Below are 23,692 nucleotides of genomic sequence, written 5' to 3'. Positions count from 1 at the left end.
GTGAAAGCACCTTTACCAAACGGAACAGGTCAAAACAGTCCGGAGGACTCCTTTGTGGAAGTCAGCATCAGCTCCAAGAAGCCTACCTTTGACTGGTCATCCTTTTAGTAGGAACGAAGGTATATGAGGAACCCTGTCCCGGGGCTGGCTGGCTGGCCGGGCAGGGGCGCCCCCGGGCTGACCCCCCTCCCGCGCGCAGGGCGCCCCTCACGGCTGCGCTACTCCCCCTCCCTCCCGCGCGCAGGGCGCCCCTCACGGCTGCGCTACTCCCCCTCCCTCCCGCGCGCAGGGCGCCCCTCACGGCTGCGCTACTCCCCCTCCCTCCCGCGCGCAGGGCGCCCCTCACGGCTGCGCTACTCCCCCTCCCTCCCGCGCGCAGGGCGCCCCTCGCGGCTGCGCTACTCCCCCTCCCTCCCGCGCGCAGGGCGCCCCTCACGGCTGCGCTACTCCCCCTCCCTCCCGCGCGCAGGGCGCCCCTCACGGCTGCGCTACTCCCCCTCCCTCCCGCGCGCAGGGCGCCCCTCACGGCTGCGCTACTCCCCCTCCCTCCCGCGCGCAGGGCGCCCCTCACGGCTGCGCTACTCCCCCTCCCTCCCGCGCGCAGGGCGCCCCTCACGGCTGCGCTACTCCCCCTCCCTCCCGCGCGCAGGGCGCCCCTCGCGGCTGCGCTACTCCCCCTCCCTCCCGCGCGCAGGGCGCCCCTCACGGCCCGGCTGCCCGCCCCCCTCCCTCCCGCGCGCAGGGCGCCCCTCGCGGCTGCGCTACTCCCCCTCCCTCCCGCGCGCAGGGCGCCCCTCGCGGCCCGGCTGCCCGCCCCCCTCCCTCCCGCGCGCAGGGCGCCCCTCGCGGCCGGGCTGCTCCCGGCCCGGCCCGCCCAGGCCTTGGCGCGCGAACGTTCGGAGCGGCTCAGGTAGCCCCGCCCCCGGCCCCGCCCCGCCCCGCGAGGGGGATGGAGGGGGCCGCGGCCGCCGTGGTGCCGGGAAGAGGAAGCGGGGAAACGCTCGGAGGCGGCGGCAGCGGCGGGCGGGGTCACGAACTCTGACCTTTCATGGGGGCACGGCAAAGAAACAAAACAAAAGGCCCCCCACCCGCCCCCGAACGGCCCCGTAATACAGACCCGGCCCCCCTTTCCCCCCGCGGACCCCGTTAACCCCGTCACCGCCGCCGCCTTCACGGGGGGAGGGAGGGCTGCCGCCGGGCACCGTCGCCCAGCACCGGCCCGGCTGGGCCCGGGTCAGGGTCACCGCCAGGGCACGTTTGGCGCCAATTCCTGAGGTAAAAATCGTTTTTTAAAATTGAAACGGCCCGAAGGGGATTGTTTCGTTGGGGCCAGGAAGGGGGAGGGGGGCAGCAGGAGGTGGCATCGGGACCAGGTCTGGGACAGCACCGCGAGCGGTAAAGGGGAGGGGTAACGTTCCGCTGAAGGGGAGGGGGGATTGTAAGGCTCCGGTAAGTTGCTGGTAAGCGAGAGCCGGCCATAGTCTGGGCTGGCCTGCAGTTCCCGGAGAGAGGGTCGTTGTGAGGAGCTGGACCGATCCGGTGCGGGAGCCCCGTTGCGGAGCCGCTGGGCTGGGATGCGGGCCGCCTGAGGTCGGAACCGGTCCGGTCTCGGTGAGATTAGCTTGCTGTCCGGGGGGTCGCTGGGGGAGCAGGGATCCAGCGGCGGCGATGATGAACTCGGGACACAAACACAGAGAGGGAAGATGGAGTCTGAGCGGGCGGAGGCGGCGGCTTGAACCCGACCCTTTTACCTTTGCCACCGGGAGGGCGGAGGGGAGGGGGCGGCGGGTACTTTGCATACGGGGCTGAGACCGCCGCCATCTTACCGACCGCTTCCTCAATACCAAGCCCGGGCCTCTCAGAGCCTGACATAAGCGTATACCGGAGTGGAGGGGGGAGGGGGGCCTAATGGCGGCAGGAGCAGCCCCGCCTGGGACTTGGCCGCCCGCCAGCGCCGCCATCTTGTGCTTGGTCGCGTCCCTCGGGTGTTTTCCTCTTGCTCGAGAGGCGGAGCCACCGCCCGGATTGGCAGTCCGCTCGGCCAATCGATGGCGAGTGTGGGAGTCCTGCGTCTTCGATGAGGTCATTGGTTGGAACAGGAGGCGGGAAAGAGGGGCGTGGGGGCGCTCCAGTAACGGGCTGCGCGCGGTGTCCGTTGCGCCGAAGGGGCGCGCGAGCGCAGCAGCCAATGGGCGGCGGTGCGCGAGCGCGGCGGGAAGGAGGCTGTTGTGAGGGCGCAGTCGGGCCGGGCGGCGTGGGGCTTAGAGCAGGCCTGAGGTGCCGGCGCTGCTCTTGGAGCTCTGCCTTGTGATTTTCTGTCGTACCCATTGCTGCTGGGGTGTTCCTAGTTCCTTTACATATTTTATGGTTTTATGCATAAGTCTTGTTTCATCGGTGTGAAAACTATATAGGGTGCATCTGTGAATTGTTCAGTGCACTTTATGCTTATTGGAACCTTAAATGTATTTATTAAATTGAAAATATTTTCCTGGTGCTCCAGGCATTCTTATGAGCAAAATATCTCATATTCAGGGCTTCTTTCATCTTAAAGCACTGAGCAAACAATGTGTAATGAGCATACTGTAGTCTGTCTTGTTAACTTAGAAAAAGAGTTTAAAAACAAGAGGAAATAATAACAAGGTATTACTGAATGACTGACAAACTGTCCACAAGCTGCAATATTAAATGGGCCTGGTGGAAATGTTTCATAAACTTACTGGGCAAGTTGAATGCACTAAAGAAATGAAAATTATTGAGAAATTAGTATAAATATGATTTCCACAGAGAATGTGTCTCAACTTTTGTTACACATTATTACAGATAGTTTTCTAGTTTTCCATTGACTTACACAAAATCATTTTCACATTGCATTTACCACAATGTGATTTAAATTTTTTAACCTAATGAATTTGGACATTTTCAACAATGTTTGTTTTGTAAAAGTTGTCTGTGGAGATGGGGATTGGTGCTGGCGACATGCATGCATCTTTCTGATACTTGTTTTGCTGTTGCTGGTAGTATTTTTTTTAATTTGTGTGAAATGGTTGCTTTGTATGTATCAGCAGATTTTCAATGAAATATCAAGTGTACCAGCATTCAGGAATGCATTTTCAATACACGTGGGCCAGGAGCTGAACGCTAGCTCAGTAATGAGGAAGTCACAATTCAAAACTAATCTGCAAATTTGAAATTGTAATTAAGTTTACCCTAGACTTGGGGAAACACAGCCATAATAAGGACCACTAAAAAGATATCGGAAACGTTTCTTCCTGTTTCTTCTTTCTTTCTTTTCTTTACCTCTGAAGAGAGTAAAAAGCTAAAGGTGCAGACACTCATAATAGAAGAAATCAGTTCTGCAGTGTTTTCCCCTCAGAGTGATAATAATATCACATTATAATATAACAGATACTTCAGATAATAAAAAATAAATTTTATGTATGATAGTCTATTTCCCTTATCATGCAGGATTGATGTAAGAATATGAATGATCGTGGCAGCTTGACAAAATGACTCAAGAACTTGTTCAAACACCTTTCTCGGATAGTTATTTCCTTGTCAAGCACAAATTATAGAAGCAGTTTATCGGTAAGGTTTCTTTTCTCCTGAGTTAAGCAATCATCTTTGAAATCTGTGAATTCCAGAAACTGTATTAGTAGTTGAAATTCAAATTAGTCCTTTTTAATTTAGGAAATTCACAGCTCTTATTGCCAACTTTAAATAATAGTGTCAAAATATTAAATGGGAGGTTTTATAAAGAATAAGTACATGCCTGTAGTAGTAGAACTCAGTTTTTTGGAAACCATGCTTCCATATAGGCACATATGGTACATGTAGATGTGTGTATATATACATATATGTGTGTGTGCACAGTAACACATACATGGCTTATTTTCTTATTTGTCAGGTAGTCAAGCAGGATTGTAAATTCTCATAAGGTCATATCAAAGATTTCTTTAATAATAAGAAAAAAATAATTTTTGTGCCTGATGGAAGTTGCTGGCATCTTTTCAAACAGATTCTCTAATGATCTTGCTTCACCATGGCAACCAATATGGAGGTGCTGGCTCAGCAGGTAGTGGAGACACAGCAGGTGGCTGAGGTGAGTGACAGATGATGCCACAATGCTTGGCATACGAGCTTTTGAAAGGAAAAGTATACTGTTACATTCTTGCTGTTTACAATTAATCATAAACGGAGTAGAAAATCTTTATAGAACAGCAATTCCTTTACACTCAGGGAAATAAGAAACCAATGCAACCGATATATGGTTTGTTCACCATACTTCATTCTGGCGGCCTCCATATTAGGGATGTAAGCAGGAAATTCACCCATGAACTGCAAGGAAACTTGTCTGTATTATGGGTTGCTATAATATAAAAAAAACTCATATAACAAAATATCTGATCATTTGATCATTCATTTGATTATTTGGGTTATCAAAGGTTTCTGCTCTTCTCTCAAGTCGTCATGTAAATCCAGAACAATGTTTGAAGCTACCTGTGTTACTTATCAAATATATTGAATTTACAATAGGTTGATTAATTTAAATCAAATTTAATATCTTCTGCCTACACTTATGAGATAAAGAGCACAAAACGTACTTAAAGTGATGTTAAATGATATCTTGATGTATATTCACTGAAGCTTGGATGCTCAAGGCTAAAATGTCTAAATCAACTCATCAGCACTGAAACTGCAGATGATTTTGGCCATAGAAGGTAACCCATTTATCTCCTTCAGTTTGAAAGCGTTAGTCAAAAAAATAAGTTAGGATTTTTGTTTGTTTATTTTAAATTTATATTTCATGTAATATTCTTCAAAGTTGCTATGATTTACCATATGAACATGTGATTAAAGGATTTTTCTAAATGAAGGCCAAGTAGATTATGAGATCTCTGAAGACAATGCCAATTTTCAGACATCAGTTCATGCAATTTTTTGACCTATTTAACTGAGATTACACCTTGTTATCAAAAAATTTGTTGGGTTCATGAAAGAGTTGTATAAGTGAAGTAAATCTTTGTGTTGTTATATTTTCAGAAATGGATTACAAATTCTTTATTTACAGCAATTTATTAATAAAAATGCTAGTTTTAAAATCTATAATTACAATGATTGAACCATAATCTGGACAAATGGGCTACCAGATATGCTGGAAATAGCATCTAAGGAGTAGTTTCAAAAAATAATAACTAAAATTTCACACTGAAAACTGACAAGCAGATTTTCACTCTAATTTGCTAGTTGAGGTATCAATATGGCAAGTTGCATTCTTTTAAAAAACATTTCCAGGAAAGCTTGGAAATAAAAAAATAATAATAATAATGAAAATAGTGGCAGACCTTATACTATTTTGGTAGAACTTGAGTGCTATAATCACATTTAAGGCACATAAAATATGTGACGTTTGTAATTCCTCGTGCAGGAAATGCACCGTGCTAACATAGTGTGATGGTTGTATCTTGCCACTGGAGAGATCGCTCCATCCCAAGAGTGTATGAAGCTCTGTGATTTCTTCCTGGCCGGTGGGTAAATAGAGGGCTTCATCTCTTTATAGTATTCAACTGCTCCTTAAACTATATGCCTCTTTGCTGCATAACACCATGAGAACTTTGCTCATGGAAAAACAGTTGAAAGCAGCATTGTCTTACTAAGAATTAATTGATGTTGTGACAATGTTACCTTTAAACTTTGAACTCTTTCTTAATGAATGGCTGGATGCCTACTACTTGTATTTTTAGTCAGATACAGTTTTTAATACAGCTAGATACATGACTAATTTTCTTGAAGTATGCTAAAATTCTTTATTTGTACTCACTGTTTCTTGGAGAAAATGTAGCATAAAAACTTGTCATTGGCCTTGAAAATGAGAGAATTTTTCAAAATATTTTTCAGCAAGGGAAATTAAATGGAAGGAGAGAAGGAGTCATTAATCATATCCTGAATTTTAAGTTATGACTGTTGAGAGATCAGTTGCAAACAGGATCATTTCGTGTAAATACTGGCATGTTTAGCTACAGCTGCATCAATTTTTCAACATAATTGCCATGTTACGTTGTGCATGGGTTTATTGAGAGCTGCGATACCAAGCACGAACTCAGACTGTCATGCAAGTAGGCCATACATGGTTTTTCTTTCATAAGCAACAGTTTGTCAGGTTTGTTTTCCATGAATGTATCACAAGTGTTACTGAGCATTGTCCAGTGTTACTTTTCTTGTGCTTATTCTTTTTTTAAGGACTTCCTGAAGTTGTCCCTGTAATGGTTTCAGATGGCTTCACTGCTTTTGCTTTTCAGCAAATTTTTGTTGCCTTTCTCCAACTGTATCTTTCTGAGCAGACTGGGTGAGAGAGTTCCATTTTTAGTGTCTGCAGCTGACTTTACTTATGGTTCATGAGACTGGAGAACATATAGCAGCTAGTGGATTAAGAGGGAAGTTCAACAATTCCTCCTCATCCTGAGTAGCTTTCGGAAAGTATAAATAATATTTTAGTCTTCATGCAAAAATTACTGATGTTGCTTTTCTCAAGTATTTTTTTGGTACTATCAATATGCAATGTATCAGTGGTTCAGGTTCAGTTCCAGCACCGATTTAGATTTAATTTGCATATGGTTTAAGAAAGATATATTTGGTTATGAAGCGAAAATGTATTCCCTGTGCTGTGCCCTACAGTTTTTAAAACAAAGTTTTTTAAATAGAGCTGTCGCTATAAGGAGGAATAAAGGGTATTGTCTCCTACCCAGATCAGCTGTGATGTTAGTGGACTAGGAAGAACTTTCAGCAGTTGTTAGTTCCATCCCCTTTCTGTTCCGTGACAGCCACAGAATATTCCCAGTGCAGTCCTCCTCTTTCTCTGTCAGAGGCTACAGGGCGAGAGTCACGGGAGATGACTGTTAGCCCTATGCTTGCTGGGATCTCCCTTGTGCCAGCTGCACCCCTGAGGCATCTTAGTTGCTTTCAGTTCCCTCAGTGCTCTGAAAAGAACCTTGCAAAACCTTGGGCCTTTCTGAAAGTCTGTTTTGCCATGGGCAAAAATATTGGATATCTTTGCCACATACAGTATTTTCTTGACTCTTCAGATGTCTCTGACATGTTATGTCATCCATAAACTAGTACTTCAGGCTGGACAGATCAGCAATATAGGTGTAAGTTCTCATGAAGCACAGTGGGCTGAAAGATGAGAATAGAAACACTGCTGTTCTGACTGAATTAACAGTTTTCACTTTGGTGTAAGAATTAAAAGAAGGGGAAAACAAGGCCATTTATATTCTTCTATTATTATTATCAGTGGCCATTTTCTCATTTCTGGTTGAATTTCAAGATGGAATTTTGATGGTGAGCCTTCTCAAATTAATAATTATATTTGGAATAAAAATAATTAACTATGCTACCTATTGATTTATTCCTTTAATGTATATATTTCCTCAAATAATGCTTTCATATTCAATGTGGTAGTCTAGAAATAAAATATAGAAAATATTGAAGATTCAATTAATAAATACATTTGCTATTAGATATATACATACATTCATGCAAACACACACCTACATACATATAGATGTGTATGTAAATAAAACACTATGGGCAAGTCAGTTTCGTATGCATCTTGGCCATAGGACTATGAAGGAATCTTCTTTATTTTAAAGGATGTAACAATCATAAAGTGTCTAGAGACGATTGGTTTCAAACTACCCGCGTTACACAAGCACATGCACACATATGTATGAGAAACTTGTAACATCATTGTGACTAAAATGTAGAGTTACTTCACTGAAAAAATTGCAAAAAAAGTACAATCATATAATTAATATATATGTAATGATATAAATGAAACAGAAGAAGACAGGTTTAATTGTACCAGCCTTAAAAATGCACTTAATTGCCAACTGCTTATTTTTAGGTTACTGATGCAAAACACAGGCAGTGTTTTGGCAGTAGAGATGTACATTTCCAAGTACATTCATATAATTCCTGAGACTTGTGCAGCTCTTCTGTGACATTTACTGCAAATAATTATGAATGAATTATTCTTATTTTTTTAACTTCAGTGTATGAAATTACTGCTAGTGATAATTGTTGGTTTGAGAGTCCAGGTGAATGAAGTCCTCTGCTGACTGGTCCAAAGCAGGCAGTTTTCCATGCCATAGCATGCCAGTTGTCTTCAGCTTCAACACTATCTTCCAGTGGGATTCCAGAAGTACTTTTGGCATGCCTCATGAAATTGTTTTGTTCTCTCAATCTGCATATTTATAACTAGAGCTTGCACTGTTGGTCCTAAAATGAAAATATCACTTGTGTCCTCGTGGACTTTTAAGGGAATCACACCGTAGTTAAGCAGAAACAGTTTTTAATCAGAACTAGATTGGGTTGGTTATTTCTGTGGATCTAAAAATTACATTGAGAAATATCAGGTTTTCTTAAGTCCTAAAGTTACCTTTTAATATTGATTGCTTTTTCTTTCAGAAGAAAAGTTAATGTTGTCCCCCCACACCCTAGTTGATGCAGACTGAATTCCATAATCTCTATATACATTAGCAAAAATTTCAGTACCAGATATGATCGCAGTCTTCTGCAAAGACATGCAAGAGAGGTCACAGCCATTCTTAAAGTGACATTTTCAATAAGTAATACATACAATTAAAAAAAACATTCTAAGTAGAATAACTGCTTGAACCCATTTCTGAATAGTGTTTTCCTTTGAAAATTACTACAGCTCCAATAATTTCAAAATCTTCTCATTAAGAGGCCCTCTGTCATGTTTAATATAATATATATTCTTGCAAACATTGCTCCCTAAGAATGTTAATATTAGAATATCAGAAACTCTAAGGGTATAAAATGCTAATTCTGCTCCATTACATATGTGATAGTATGCTTGGTATCAAATAAAATTAAGAATGAAAGCCTTTGTAACTGTGCAGCATGTAGTGCTTGAGAAGGTTCCATCAAAAGGAAAATATCAGGACCTAAAAATCTAACATTTCGTTTAGTTAAAGATACATTTTGTATATTTTATATTTCTCACTCATGTATTTGAGATTTTTTTGTGGGAGCTAGGCAGTTGCGACCAAGCTGTTAACTACAATAGACAAGCTACAATATAGTTGATTGGTTTTGTATTTTATTTCAAATTTTGATTTGCAAACTCATCTTTTGGTTCAGAAAACAAGCAACTTCTGGTCTACTTTTTTCTTACTATGTGTCTTTATGTAATTTCTGCTTGAGTCTCCCAAGGACTCCACCTCGTCTTCGCAATACAGCTATTGTCAACTTTACAGGTGGCAAGTTTGCTTTTGAACAGAGGGTTATGTAGTGATAAAGTATTACTATACTCGGGATTCAATTTTTGTTCTGACAAAGACAGCTGGTAATCATATATCATAAACCTAGCTGAATAACTCTTTCCTGAACGAATTAGCCAAACAGAGGCCTAGTGTAGCAAGGTCGTTAATTGTGGTGTCAGATAATAAGCACAATGATAACCCAACTAAAAGTTCATTGGGTTTTCTCGCATGTTTAAGTTTTTAGTTATAATACTTTCCCCAGACTGGATCATAATTAGTTGACTTAACATTTACATTGTACCTGTGCTGTAAATACTCTGCTGTAAGTACAGTAATTATTAATAGATATTATTTTGGGATGGCTACAGAAGGTAATTTTCTTTTCTGTCATGAAAAGAGCTGTACTGCAATAGGGAGCAAACTTCAGTTCTAAGGCTGGGATTCCTTAAAGTTGAAATAAAAGACCAGTGCTCCTTAAAGATACCTAGGTCATGCATTTGTTGCATAAGGCCCACTGCATTCAAGTTCGCTATCTTAAAACTTTTCAAGGATATAGTTATTTTTCCCAAAACTTCAGGTAACGTAACTAAAAAATAACTCCCTCTTTCTAAATATTTCGAAATGTCTCTTGTGTAAAAATTCTGTGGTTTCATCCATTTATCAGCTTTCACTGCAGGCTCATCTGAATATTTTGTCAGGGAATTTAAACTAATGAATCACACATGCATCATGAACTTAATGTATTAATTCTTAAATGTAGTAAGACTGATTACACTACTTCACATGTGACAGGCCCATACTAGTTCAGAGAGGCCCATGTTCCTTTAAATACATTAGCTTAATGAACTGCAAGGCTAAAGATGCTCCACAGGGAACATGGTGGTTTTTCTTATCCATTTTACTGATAGGGAAATAATTCAAGATCTGGGCAAACTCTTTTCTCAGATTTCATTTTGCTGTTTTACAGTTCACAGAGAAAGAGCAGGCTGAGGGGCTTAACGGCAGAGAACAGGGGAAGGGGGGAGCTTTATAACCTAGGTACATCTTCCCCAGATGAAATTAATCATATTATTAGACAAACTCCTTCAGCAGCTGGCAAAACAGCAGGAACACGTCGATTCTGCTTCCTTGGTTACAGGGAATGATAGTGCACTTGACCTTCACAGGAGCAGGGTCACAGAGAGGGCATTTTGAAACAATTCTGGCTGCTTTCTGTGACTGGAATCCTCAGTAATGGAGACTGGATGCAGATATCTGTGATCTGACTAAAAGTGACCTCGACATTCCTCTTGGATTGTTTTGGCCTCAGAGGTTTTCTGAGGAAAAATGTAAATAAGGCCGCAGGAAGGATTTGACACTGTAAGTACTAGAGTCTGTGCAGTGTACAGCTAGGGAACTCAAGGAATCAAACAATGCTAAGTGTATTAAAGCAAATTATTTTTCCCCTCTCTCTTAAAATACGTGTATTTGTTATGTTTTGTGTAGGGAACTGGAGGGGGGATCTTTCTTTTGCATTACATATATTATTTTCTGAGTAACTCCAAGTCACAATATTAGTGGTTACTTTTAAATCATTGTTGATTAAATCTGTGTAAAATGTGGTCCACTGAAGTTTTCTGTGATTTAAGGCCTATTTTGTTTCTTTTATCATCTCTTGAAAGACTTGCAGTAAGTTGACTGATTAAAGTGTATCTGACTCTTTTTTTTTTTTTAATAATTTTTAGAATTGCATAAACTTACTGTAATTCACTTCAGAGGACTAGGTTTTTGCATATAGCATATACAGCTTCCATAGCAGTTGCTTTAAACATGTGATACAGTTTTCATGGTGTGCTGTTTCTTCTGTACAACAAATTAGAATAGTTAATGTTGTATGTAATCCTGTAAGTAAACCAAATATAAAGCTAAAGCGTATTGTCTTCCTGGAATGAGTACTTACAAACCATTTGAGTTCAGAATACTTTGATTCAGTTTATTTGGGAATCTAATTAAGATAGGTTAAATAAATGCTCTAGGAAAAATTAAGCTATCTGAAGTCAAACTGGTAAATCTCTGGTAGAACTTTTAAAAATCTAGTCAGTGTTGTATATTCTCAGACTACTATTTCTTTCCTTTCCTTTTTTTTAAAAAAAAAACTTAAATAGTCAAAATTGGTGCAATTGACTGGGGTAGGACCATAATAAAGCATCATAAGTTTATTCATTCTGATCCTTTGTGGTGTGTGACAGTGTTCGGGGTAGAAATTCAGCTGTAAAACAAAATTACAGCAGATTTTTTCCTCACTTCTGTAAATTGTATATTTCAAAAAAAATGTTTACCCTTTTGCATTTGATTTTCTACCATGCTTGTTATTCTGCCATCAACCAATGGGATGTATATTTTGTCTGGAAAATACACCTCAAATGTTCAGTAGCGGTCAGGAATTTAAAAGTGCTATTATTTCACAGAGTATTCAGTTGACAAGACTGAAAAATAAGGTAAGTCCTGCATTTCAGAATCCTTTGCCATCCTGAGTAAGTATGCATGTGTTAATAAGGGTGTAAAAATAAATTATATAAGATGCATACTGAAACATTCATTAAATAGTCAAAATATTATTTGTTGGTGCACCATATCCTCTTAGCCAAGATTTTTACTAAAATATTTTCTGTTTTTCAGTTTAAGTAATATATGTGCATGAATATTAGAACATGAAAATGACACATCATATATAATGGCAGCAGGTCTCAAACTTACCCAGCTTTCTAGAGTAATCACTGTTGGACTTAAAATAGCTGACTGGTCATATGGTGAGGATGAGAAATGACATGTATATTACAGGAGAATGGAGTTGATGAGTGGAAACAATCTTTATGTGATAATGTATGTCCATACTATAAAAACTGAGAAAACGTCTTACAGCATAAAACATTGGTATTTATATTAACATGGTATCTGGAACCCCAGTTGTACAACAAGACCCCTTTGCAATAGGTACTCCACAAACCCAGGAAAAATAAAAGGCTGTTCAGCCTCAAAATATTTACAGAAGCATTTTGGTGCAGTTACTATTTATATACTGGCATGATTTTTATGTGTTATGTAAATCCTTGAACGACAAGGGAAAGCAGATCTATTTCAAAGCTGTCCCCAGTGCTTTGTGATACAGGGTTTTAAGACACTTCACATAAAGGCCAAGGATTCTATAATTGAAGGGGGAAACAATTGGAAAGCAGTTTTCTAAGATCTTCTTGTTCTAATATAGGCCTTTGAATGGGTAAATAGCTTAGATAATGATTTTGCATTGAAAATAAGAAGGTCATTGTTCAGATGTGTCCTTTATGAAACTCATTGATCAAGTGTGTCCTTTAGGAGCCTCTTGATGTTACGAGTCTCTTTTTTGTTGCCTAGGTATCTTGTTTTCCACTACTGGAAGCCTTGTATCATCCAATAACTAGAAGATACTACTACTTCAATACCTCCGCTGTAAATTTGCCTCATTTATCAGTCCACTTTTGTTACATATGTGAAAGATAATTTCAGATAGCCTGTTGTTCTATTAAAATTTAGATTTTACTTTTACAGTATATGAGACTACTTATGGTACAGGCAATAGGAGCATAGAACAGTATGGCTTCATTAAAAGTGCTCTCTATTTTAACACCTTCACTTCCCCAAAGCTACTGTGCAGTAAGTTTTCCTTGCTATTCAAATTGCTTTTTTTTTCTTTACATCACATATTAACTTTTTTGTACATTAAAAAGAAATGGTTACAAAATTAAGATTTTTTTTTTTTGTGCAAGCTTAAATAATGACTAAATTGACACTAGCCTGTTTTCCAGCTAAACAAGTTTTGATAAATAAGTCATTCCATGACTGTTTGAAAGAAGAGGTTTTAGTAAAAACAACCTGTAAGCTTCATGGTTTGGGCCACATATCACTGCATATATTACAGACTGCATTGTTACTCTCAAGCATATAAAGTAAGTGTTTGACTTTCTTCTTTGAGGTTAATCAGGACAGGGAGTTCAAAGACAAGTTCCAAAACCTTAGAATTGTTATCTTGAGGATTTCCAGGGAGTGCATTTTCATGTAGAATGCAATTATTTTAATCGGTCAGTCACTACACGCAGTTCTGTATATACTGTGGGATGATATAAGTGTGTATTTAGGGCTTGCTTACGAAAACCCAAAGCTTGTATATTTTAATTAGTGCCATGGATTATTTACAATTCTGAACTCATCAAAATGTAAAATCTGTAAAAGAATGTAAATAGTATTCATTTAGCATTAGGCAGACTTGCATAAGAATCTAGGCTGGAATATTTTTTCAAAGAACAGAGTTCTGGCCTATTTGTGTCTTGCTGTTTTTAAGTATATAGTTATGTCTTAAACTGACTATAGAAGAAAATAATGGTACCATATTCTGTTCATTCTTTTTATAGAGTGCGTCATTGCAGTATTTTACTACCATTAAAATGGAATATCTGTACAAACTGGCTTTTTTATTATTGTAGCATTTTAAAATTTGCATATGTAAAATTTGCTGTCAGAAGGCTTCTAAATATTACTGTGTTTTTCCATCTTTTTGTATAATAACTGTCAATAAAAATGTGACTGAAGAAGTGTCCATGTTGCACTGCTGACTGCACGGTAATGTTGCCTCTGGAGTTGGTGCTGTCTAATGTATAAACATTTATTTACCAGTTAGAATTATATTATTTGTCCTTTGTCAGAGTCTGTCAAACTAAGATAGTAGTATCTTGTGTACATGAAACATTGTTCAAAGATTTTTTGACAGGGGAGAAGTATTGGTGAACATATGCAGTGTATGATTTTAGAACTAAATTATTTTTGTTTTGAAGTTTCTCATAAGAGTCAAAGCATGGAGCCATGTCATGGATTATTGACTTGTAAAATACACCAGAAATACAAGCTTTCCCTAAAGAGCCCTGCACAAATAAGTATATGTAATTTTTTCTAATAAGTTCCTGTATTAGAAGTAGCAGAATGGATTAGTTTTTTCCTCTACTTTATGGAAAAGAAAAAAGTTTTTGAACAAGCCATTGTTCTTCAAGCACTTCCACGATAATTCTGACATACCTTGTTTTTATTTTTGTTGGGTTAAATCCTAATTTCTGTGTGGTCAAGTTCAAAACTAAAGGGCAAAAACCCACATACCAATATGAAAAAAAATACACATACACATCTATATCTGCAGCTTTTTCTCCATGTTAAGCACTGACATAATATATTAGCTTCATTTCATGTTTATCTCTGAATAAACAAATAATACTAAATAAGGCACTTTTTGTAAGCATCAGTATATCCTAAGCTTAATAAAAACAGGTGGGGTGGCTGTGGGGAATGACAAGCAGTACCTTTTTACCAATGAGCTGATTGTGATGGCTAGAATACAGGTGTCCTCATCTAATACTGCATTTAAAGTTACTAAGAAGAAGCAATTAATACTAACAGTTGAACAATAAAGCTGAGGATGAACAAGCACAAAGTCTGAATATGCACAAGCACAATCTGTAGAGTTGTATGTATAAATTTAAATTGCCAATGCCATTTCCCTTCTGTAAACAGAAGATAAAGGCTGTCAAGCCAATAGTAACCTTGCATGTTTAATTTAAAATTTAACAGTTATTCTCTGAAAATGGCTATACAAGTGGCATTTTTTAAAGGTTTTCCAGGTATTCAGAACCAAATTTGCATTACAAGTTTGATGCTCTAGAAAGAGATAGAATAGAACAAAGAAACAACAATGGTATTCAGTTGCGGTGCCAAATTTTAGTCTCTGTTGTACTGGTGAAATCCTCACTGAGAATAACAGGGATTGACCACATATACCTGAATGTGTGCTGAATATATTGCCGATCTATTGAAGGATAGGTTCCAGAAAAAATCTGCAGCGTTGTCAGGTAGAAAATAAAACAACAAACATTACTAGTTTAAAAAAAAACTGGGGGGATATGAACACATTGAACAACTGGAATTCTAATTTTATTCTACTATCTAAAACACAAATATCCAGATAACCAGCCATCTTACCAATAACTTTTTACCTTAAGAGTATAATGCAGTTAAAATTGTTTTAACTATTGCTTGCAAAATGAAATTGCCATTTTCTCCAAATAAGCTGTAGAGACACCACACTTCAGGAAGACCTTATAGATCAAATTATGTACAAGACACACAAAGTGAATGCTGGTGTGGTCAGATATGAAAAAATCCGCTGAAAGGGTCCACATACTTCCTATCTCTCATCCCATAAGTGTTTCTGGGGTTAAGGACGTTTTTAGGGTCCTAGAGAAAGCTTAACTAAATTTGGGCCACCTGAAATTGGAAAAGTTGTTCATAAAATATTTTAAAATTAATAAAAGGTGAAATAGTTAACATGATGTGTCATTGTATAAACAGCCTGTTTTGTTTTTACAGAAGCAAAAATATTGAATATATAATTGAAAGTTGAAAAAAGTATATTTTTGCATTTCAATAAACTGAAAGATCGCACAGTTTAATTGCATGTTCTTTGTTTGGGACAAGTAATAATTATCTAGTGGGATTTTTTGCGTTGTTGTTGTCTATCAGATCCATTCTTTTCCTGAAGAAGCCAATGCTCTGATAATTCATTTAAAGTAGATCCCAGTTGGTTTAACAACTGAAATCTTTCCAATAACCTTAGATTCCACGCTAGGGCCATCTGATGTTTACATGTATTTTAAAGTGTGCTCGGATTGTGACAGCAAATCAAAATTCTTTGGGTTATTTACAGGTGCAGACTGTTCAGACTTCATTATCTGAATCTCCAGTGATGACCAGCCCTTCCCAGCATATCCAGATTATTTCCACAGATTCCTCTGTAGCTTCACCACAGCGCATTCAGGTAAAAATGCATTGACTAACTAGTACACTTTTATTTTTCTCTTCTCCTTCCACTTTTATATAAAGCATGCTAAAGTCAGTGGAAGATTTCCTTAAATTTTGTGAGAGCAGATCATTTCTTAGTGCAAGCTAAAATTCTTTTCCTCTCTGAGATTGTATTTGGTGATGACTACTTGGCTGTATATAACAATCATATTGACTATGGAGTCAGTGGGAAATATTCGCAAAAGTTAAACTTACCCTAGGTGTACAAGTCTCCCTTAGTTCTCCCATAGCAAATGGAGAGACACTGTCAACCAGCTCCGTTCTAAGATGGTCTCTAAAGGCATTGCTTTCCTTTGTATTTAGAAGGAGCCAGTGGGAGACTAGCCTACTTAAGCTAATACTAGCGTTTGGGATGCTACATAGTGGGTTGTTATTGCTGATAAATAATATACAGATACCATCAATATATGAGAGTTCTAAATCTTTGCAGTGCCAAATGATATAAAAATTTTCCAGGTATTAATGTTACCATGGTATTGCAGTACCTGCAATACTCATCTTTTGCCCTCCTTGACCTTGTTCTCCACCATCCTACTCTACTCTACTTCCACCAGAGATTGTGCTGGAGACCTTTTACTCCAGGGCATTTGGAACAATCCTTGCAATGCAGCTTCTACCACAGGATGAAGTCTCCCTGGGATACGTCTTGATCAGGTTGGGTTGTTACTTGGGTCATTGAGATAAAAGAGAACCCTGCCTCTATGAACAACCCTGGAAACACTTTTTCAATAATTTTGGTATTACCATTATACTTAATGGAATCATGATATAATTCTTTTCTGTAACATTATTATTAAAGATTCAAATTATAGCATTCATCATTAGTCTTTCTCACAAAGCTAAACATCATTCACTTACTATCCAGCCTTTTTTGTCTATCGTCAGTGTTTACATCTGATATATGAAACATTACAAAGAAGTCTCTGTGATTATTCTTTATAGACAGGACCCAAGGACATATTCTTCAGGTATCAACAACATTTAGCTATGTATTTCATCTAAGATGTATTCCTTTAAGATATCAACAAATGGTAAACTCTGACAGCTGTATTATTTCACTTGCTAATTCTCCAGATTCTGTTGGATGGAAGGTTTAGGTTCCCATTTTTGACTCAGTTGTCTGGTAGCACAATCTCTGTTTTGCTTGGTAGAGTAACTGTATCAATACATACCTGCTATTTCCGTGTAAGGTATTTGTTCTCACAAAATGGATAATTGAAGCTTACTGAGTATTTCAGTATTCATAAGGTAGGTGTTTCCATTGTAACTTTTGCTCAGTTGTGCAAAATAATCTACCTCCTTATAACATGGATGTTTCTGAAAAAAAAAATACCAATCCATGCTGAAGGAGAATATTAGGATGAGAAAAGAATATTCCTGCTTCCTTAAAACAAATGCAGACAATATCATAGTGGTGTCAGTCATAATCCAAGATTAGATTTCAGTGTGAATTATCCCATTAGCTAAGATCTTCCATATGAAACATGGTGGTGGCCAAGGAAGACTCCAGGGAAACCTTTGGGGAGCTTAGCAGCTCTGCATGGGACTGAGGTGAGGATTGTCTTTTAACCTTTGAGCTTCTTTGGAGTTATATGTTTGTAGAAGCAAGCTGCATTAGAATTCATGCACTTAAGTACTGAAACATTTATGCAGATGCAAGACTTTAAAGAATCCCTGGGAGCTGTGTCTTGTCCAAAATTTAGCAGTAGGCAGAAATTAATCTTCACAAGAAATCTGGCTTCATCCCCAGCTTTGAGTACCATTTTCTTCCTACAAGTTTCATGACGTTTGTAATCACAGCAGCTAAGATGAGCCTTTCCTGAGGAGTTTCTGTAGTCTACGAATATCATCATATCTATAATTTAATTCCTGCACCTCTTGAAGCTTGCTACTGTAGAAATATTATGATGCACACAGGATTTTCACAATTTTTAATTTTTGTGGCTAGTTCTAGTCCTTTTTAAGACATTCTGACTTAGTAAAATTATTGGCATACGGTTACACTTCCTATAAGACATGTTTTACAAAAAAACCCACATGACAATTAGATAAAAAGTCTAGGTAATCAAAATTAGGGAAACAAATATACTGTCATTGTGACATTTAGAACACTCAGTTTAACAGAAATACCAATGTGTGTTTAAGTTGACTTCACATTTTTTGTCAATAACGGTTTTAAGTCTTAACTGGTAAGCCAAATACATAAATATGATAATTGCGTATATTCAAAACAAATGCAATTCTCAAGAATCATATTTTAATTTGTGAAGGATGAATTTCCATGAACAAATATTCTCATAAATAAAACCCGTCTACTGAGATGGTAGTAGAATAATTATTCAAAATTCATTAATAGTCCTTTAATTTTTTTTAATCCCTCATTTTTAAAATGTCAGTGATAGTGATATGTATATTTTTGTTCAGGATTAGTCATTAACCTGCCAAATCTTACTTGTCAAGGAAATTTTGTACCAGCATTAACTAACATAACTTTAAATATTGCGCATTTGGTTTTGGCCAGTTACAATGCTCTCAGATGTATGTGGAATACTTTTTTTTTTTTTAAACAGAGATCAATTCATAGTGTGCTAATGTATTTTCAGCTTTTCAGAATGAGTAAGCTTGAGCTCATGAAATCTTTCCCAAGGTATATTTATTATTTTGTTTTTAATTCTTTGTGAGGAAATCTCTATTTTCATTAGATTAGACAGACTATACCTCGCGTATATGCCTGGCATTCATCATCAACTGCAGTATGTTATATATTCCTCATTTAGAGAATTGAGAGAATCAGTGGGGAATACAGGAGTCTTCAACATTATATTTCATTCTTACTTTGTTTTGGATCCACTATACATAACTCCTTTTGAAAGGTAAAATGAGATTACAATAGTTTTCTCCCCCATATCTCCTTATTTTTAACGATACCAGAGCTGCCCTTTTCACAAGCCTTTCTAGTACTTCCTTTCTATGCACTAAGTATGGATATACACATAAATATATACTTAGTTTGATTCTATTGTTTTGCACTTTATGTAGGCAGGTGTAATAACTTTGCACAGTCTAATAACTGTACAAGTAACAAAACAATAAATAACAAGGGCCATTATCAGAGAGTAGCATATAATTCTGAGGCAGAATCAAAGGTCTTAAAAAGTTAAGTTTACTGTGACATAAAAATCTTCAATATGTTTTACAGATTGTGACAGATCAGCAAACAGGGCAAAAAATCCAAATAGTGACAGCAGTGGACTCATCTGTATCTCCAAAGCAACAGTTTATTTTAGCCAGTCCAGATGGAACTGGTGCAGGAAAGGTGATACTGGCAGCACCTGAGACATCTAATGCGAAGCAGCTTATCTTTACCACCACAGACAACATTGTGCCAGGCAGAATTCAGGTAAATGTAATAATTAAGATAAACCATAGATCTTTTTTATTATTATTTCTGTTTTTGATTTATAGATTATTTAAGTATATAATTGCATTAAGACATTAGAAATTGTAATAGTTTTCTGAAGATCTAATGACATGGATTAGGGCATACCTATTAAAGATGTGTAAACCATGCAAATCATAGGCTTCATTATTCAATCTTAAATCCTGTCTTTCTTCTTGTTCCTCGTGCGTTCCTTTGCATTTATCACTCCCTGTTCTGTGTTCTCATTAAAATCCCACGTGTGCAAAGGCATAAATGTATACTTACACTGGTTCCATGAGAAGTGCCAGGATTTCAGATGGTCTGTTAGAGATTCACAGATGTGCAGAGATACAACTCACTGGGCAAGCTTATATTCACAATGCGGTATCAAGACATCCCAGTAGAAGCTCTTCAGAGAAGCAGCTGTGCTTTACTGTATTTCTTTATGGGTCTCGAGCATAATCCAGAACAATGGGAACACTGTGAAACAAATTATGTAAGACGATAATTCATTTCTAGAGAAATTTAAGATTTCTTCCCAGCATTCATGTCTTTTTAAAAAAGATGCCTAACTCCCATTGTTGCTGTTACAGTAGAGAATATTTTACAGGGAGAAGTATGATTTTTACAGAAATATTTGAAAAATTGTACTGACAGTCTTTTTAGAAGAAGTTTAAATTGACATTTTATTTTGCAATGCTAAGTAGTTTAACTGTTGTTAAAAGAGGTCTTTTCTGATTTGTACTTTTATTTGTCTGTGTTGAGTGGAATGTTTTGGACAGATAAAGACTTCAAAGGAAAAAATAATAAAATTTGGGGATCTAAGGCCTTGGGAAGCAGAACTGTTTCTATAACGGATCTCTGCTTCAGGCTATCCCCTCTAAACCTTATACCCCCATTAACAGGAGAAGGGTTAGATGGGAACAGTGTCTGAAATACAGTCCTCTGTGGCTAAAATGCGGTAGCTGCTTGACGGTAATTGCAAGAAGGGAAGGATACTGTTGACTGCACAAATGAGGAAAGTTATTTGTCCTGAACAAAGTTGGGAGTTTAACTTGGAATTCTTGTTTTCTGTGACTGCTTTAAGAATATATCACTGAAATGACTATCAAAAAAAATCTTTCAAAATGTGCATGGCATTTTAACAAAATACATGTATTTTTTAAATGCTATCTCTTTTCAGCCTTTGTTTTCTGAACTGTTCTTTTGTTGTTCTCTCGTAAGCTTGGCATTTAGCCAATCATATCATTCTAGTACCTGTTTAACACATTCTGGTGTGAATTTGGTATTCTTAAGCATGGTTGGTCAGAATTCTGCAGAATATTTATTTTAGATGTGATCTTACTAGTGCCTTATGTTAATAGCAGTAATATTTTTCCTCTCTTTAATGGAAACAACTCACCTGATACATCATTAGATGATGTTTACATATGCTGTGGCTCCTAACACCAGTGGCTTACAATTGTCCCCTGATCAATATGTTCATTTCCTCATTCTCTATCAGTTCTAAATGATGAACAGTAAAAAAGCTAAACAGTAAAAATCTAAACAGTAAAAAATTCTTGTTAACTTGCATTTTATACTACTAAATTTAATTTCACCTCTTTCATTCTTGTCCTCAAATTCAGCCACGTCTTCCCAGCTGATAAACCAATCTCGCTCTATAGGCAAAGCCTCTTACTTTTACGTCACCAGAATATATTGGCTAATTCCCTCTTTTTGGTTTTGAATTTTATTTTAGATAGTGACAGACACTGCTTCAGTGGAACGTTTGCTGGGAAAAGCTGATGTTCAGCGGCCCCAAGTAGTAGAATATTGTGTGGTCTGTGGGGATAAAGCATCAGGTAAGGAAGTATACAATGAAGTATACAAGAAACTTGATTGAAAGGATGGCTGGGATGAAGGGAGGAGATTGTTTATATTTTAACTAATATTAGTCATGCTTAAGCGAGAAATTACTTAAACACTGAACCTTTATGTTCTTATAATGTAACTTTTAGCATGTATACCCTTTGTGTATTTTATATCCTATCATCTGTAACAGCAGATAGAATTGCATCTGTACCTGGCCGGAATTGGAACTACCACTTTGTAGGCCCCTTATTGAAAAATAGACTTATCCTTCCTCCTCTCTTCTTTCACTCTTCCCTCCTGCCGAAATCCCTGACAGTAGGTAAACAAGAAGCATCCTGTAGGACTTTAACAATGCTTTCACAGTTCAAAATGATGACAAGAATAGAAAATAAATTTATACTGTGACTTCTACAGTATGTTTTATTGCCTAAGATAAACATTTTGATGTTAAAATGTAAGTAATAGCCATTTGATAACATAATATGTTTCCTTTCCATATAGGCCGTCACTATGGTGCTGTCAGTTGTGAGGGATGCAAAGGTTTCTTTAAAAGGAGTGTAAGGAAGAATTTGACCTACAGTTGTCGTAGCAACCAGGACTGTATCATCAATAAACATCATCGGAATCGCTGCCAGTTTTGTAGGCTTAAGAAGTGCCTAGAGATGGGCATGAAAATGGAATGTGAGTGTTCATACCCAGTGTCAGACTCTGCCTACCAAGTAATAAATATGTGGACTACCGCTGCTTTTTAGTGTACTTTAGATTCTTTCCATTTCAGTGTATGTTGCTTTGAAGATTAAGAGAAAAAAAACTTTGGCAGCCAAAGAATCTACCTCACCTTTCTTTCATCACCTTTTTATGTCTGAGGTGCAGCAGTGATTTGTTTTGAACTATGTGTTATATTAAGGTAGTACCTGGGGAGCCGAGTTAGAGCTTTACTTAAAATGCATGTTACAGATACAGCATATGTTTGTAATACAAAGTATTTTAACATGGATAGATGTAAATATGGCTCTAGTTTTCCATGTTCAGAATCTGATTTCTTTCTGATTTATTTTCGCTCCTTTTTTGCTCTGCTGATAGAAAGTGTTCGATGTCCTTTGTTTTTACTTTTTATATTAATTTGATCATTTATGAGCAGAATTATATTATAAGAGGCATTGTATAAACTGTCATATTAAACAATATACTTTCATCTTTGTATGCAGTGCTTCCTACAGTTCCAGCGCTAGGGTCCAAATACCTCTTCCAATATATTTTGATTCTGATTTATAGCACCCTCTGCTTCCCCAGTCCAGGACTTCATGAAGCCTATTACCTGGTTGTTGTGTGATGAATTTAAGGAGAATCTAAGATGAAGCAATAAATGCTTTTCTTCTTTTTCCACTCCGATGTAGGCAAGATGTATGCTACTGAGTTACAAAGGAGGCAGAACTTTAAGCTGTAACTATAGAGTTCTTTGTTGCATTTGCACTTCGGAACTCCAGACTTGTAGTGATCTGATTTTTCATGCTTCCACGTATTATGTTGAGTATAAAGGGCAACATTTGTGCAGGAGAAACTGCTGCATTTCTGGAAGTTCAACCTTTTTTAGTTGAAGATTAGTATGATATATGCTAACTAACTTTATTGGGCATTGGATCAAGTTTCTAATTAATGCTTCTGTATCCACCCAGCCAAGAAAATAGATATACCTTCTTACTGATCCCCTAAATTATGCTGCTTTGATCTAACAGTATTATCAAAAATAAAACCAAGAAATAAATAAGCCTTGCTGGTTGAGAGGATAGAGAGAAACATATACGTGTATCTTACTATTACATTCAAAAGGCCTATATGGTAGGATTTGATTATTTGTTTCTTGGGTAACAATGGATTGCATCTCCTCTAGGGCTGCTAACTGTTCGATGATTAATTGGTGTAATGAATGGCACAGTAATAGTCTCTGCATTTATACAATGCCTTACGTTTGCAAAGCGTTGTGAGAATTAATATTTTTACAACACTTTAAAAATTATTTGTATTATCCTCTTATTCTTTTATTCCTTAGTTTTGTTATCCTCATTTTCAGGTGAAAAATTGAGGCATTTGAATGGTGTGCCAAATCGTACAGGAGTCCTGTGCAGTTTAGTGACTTAGATTCCAGGGAGCTGTCTTTCTGTAATCTGTTCAATTATAATATCCTAATATTATAAAGATACACTTTTCACTCTATTTG

The 23,692-nt window shown here is 38.1% G+C and overlaps 1 protein-coding gene across 9 annotated transcripts in view; it reads left to right on the top strand.

The window, feature by feature from the left end:
- Positions 1-914: 914 nt before the first annotated feature.
- Positions 915-23,692, top strand: part of NR2C2 (nuclear receptor subfamily 2 group C member 2) — a 44,263-nt gene continuing 21,485 nt past the window's right edge. Inside the window, exons 1-8 of one of the 9 annotated variants that reach the window (XM_064519280.1) lie at positions 915-1,275; positions 3,466-3,585; positions 4,016-4,099; positions 5,426-5,525; positions 16,045-16,155; positions 19,399-19,599; positions 21,362-21,464; positions 21,976-22,155. In XM_064519280.1, coding sequence (XP_064375350.1) covers positions 16,084-16,155; positions 19,399-19,599; positions 21,362-21,464; positions 21,976-22,155 — 556 coding nt within the window. In that variant the 5' untranslated portion in view covers positions 915-1,275; positions 3,466-3,585; positions 4,016-4,099; positions 5,426-5,525; positions 16,045-16,083. Of the gene's footprint in view, positions 1,276-1,327; positions 1,612-2,063; positions 2,083-3,465; positions 3,586-4,015; positions 4,100-5,425; positions 5,526-16,044; positions 16,156-19,398; positions 19,600-21,361; positions 21,465-21,975; positions 22,156-23,692 lie in introns of those variants that run through there. The other 8 variants (XM_026099675.2, XM_026099670.2, XM_026099672.2 and 5 more) reach the window with 8 other exon arrangements.

This window comes from Dromaius novaehollandiae, chromosome 12 (assembly GCF_036370855.1).
Source record: "Dromaius novaehollandiae isolate bDroNov1 chromosome 12, bDroNov1.hap1, whole genome shotgun sequence".
Classification (NCBI taxonomy): domain Eukaryota; kingdom Metazoa; phylum Chordata; class Aves; order Casuariiformes; family Dromaiidae; genus Dromaius; species Dromaius novaehollandiae.
The sequence above is the reverse complement of the archived record's forward strand: the minus strand, read 5'-3'. Positions and strand labels throughout refer to the sequence as shown.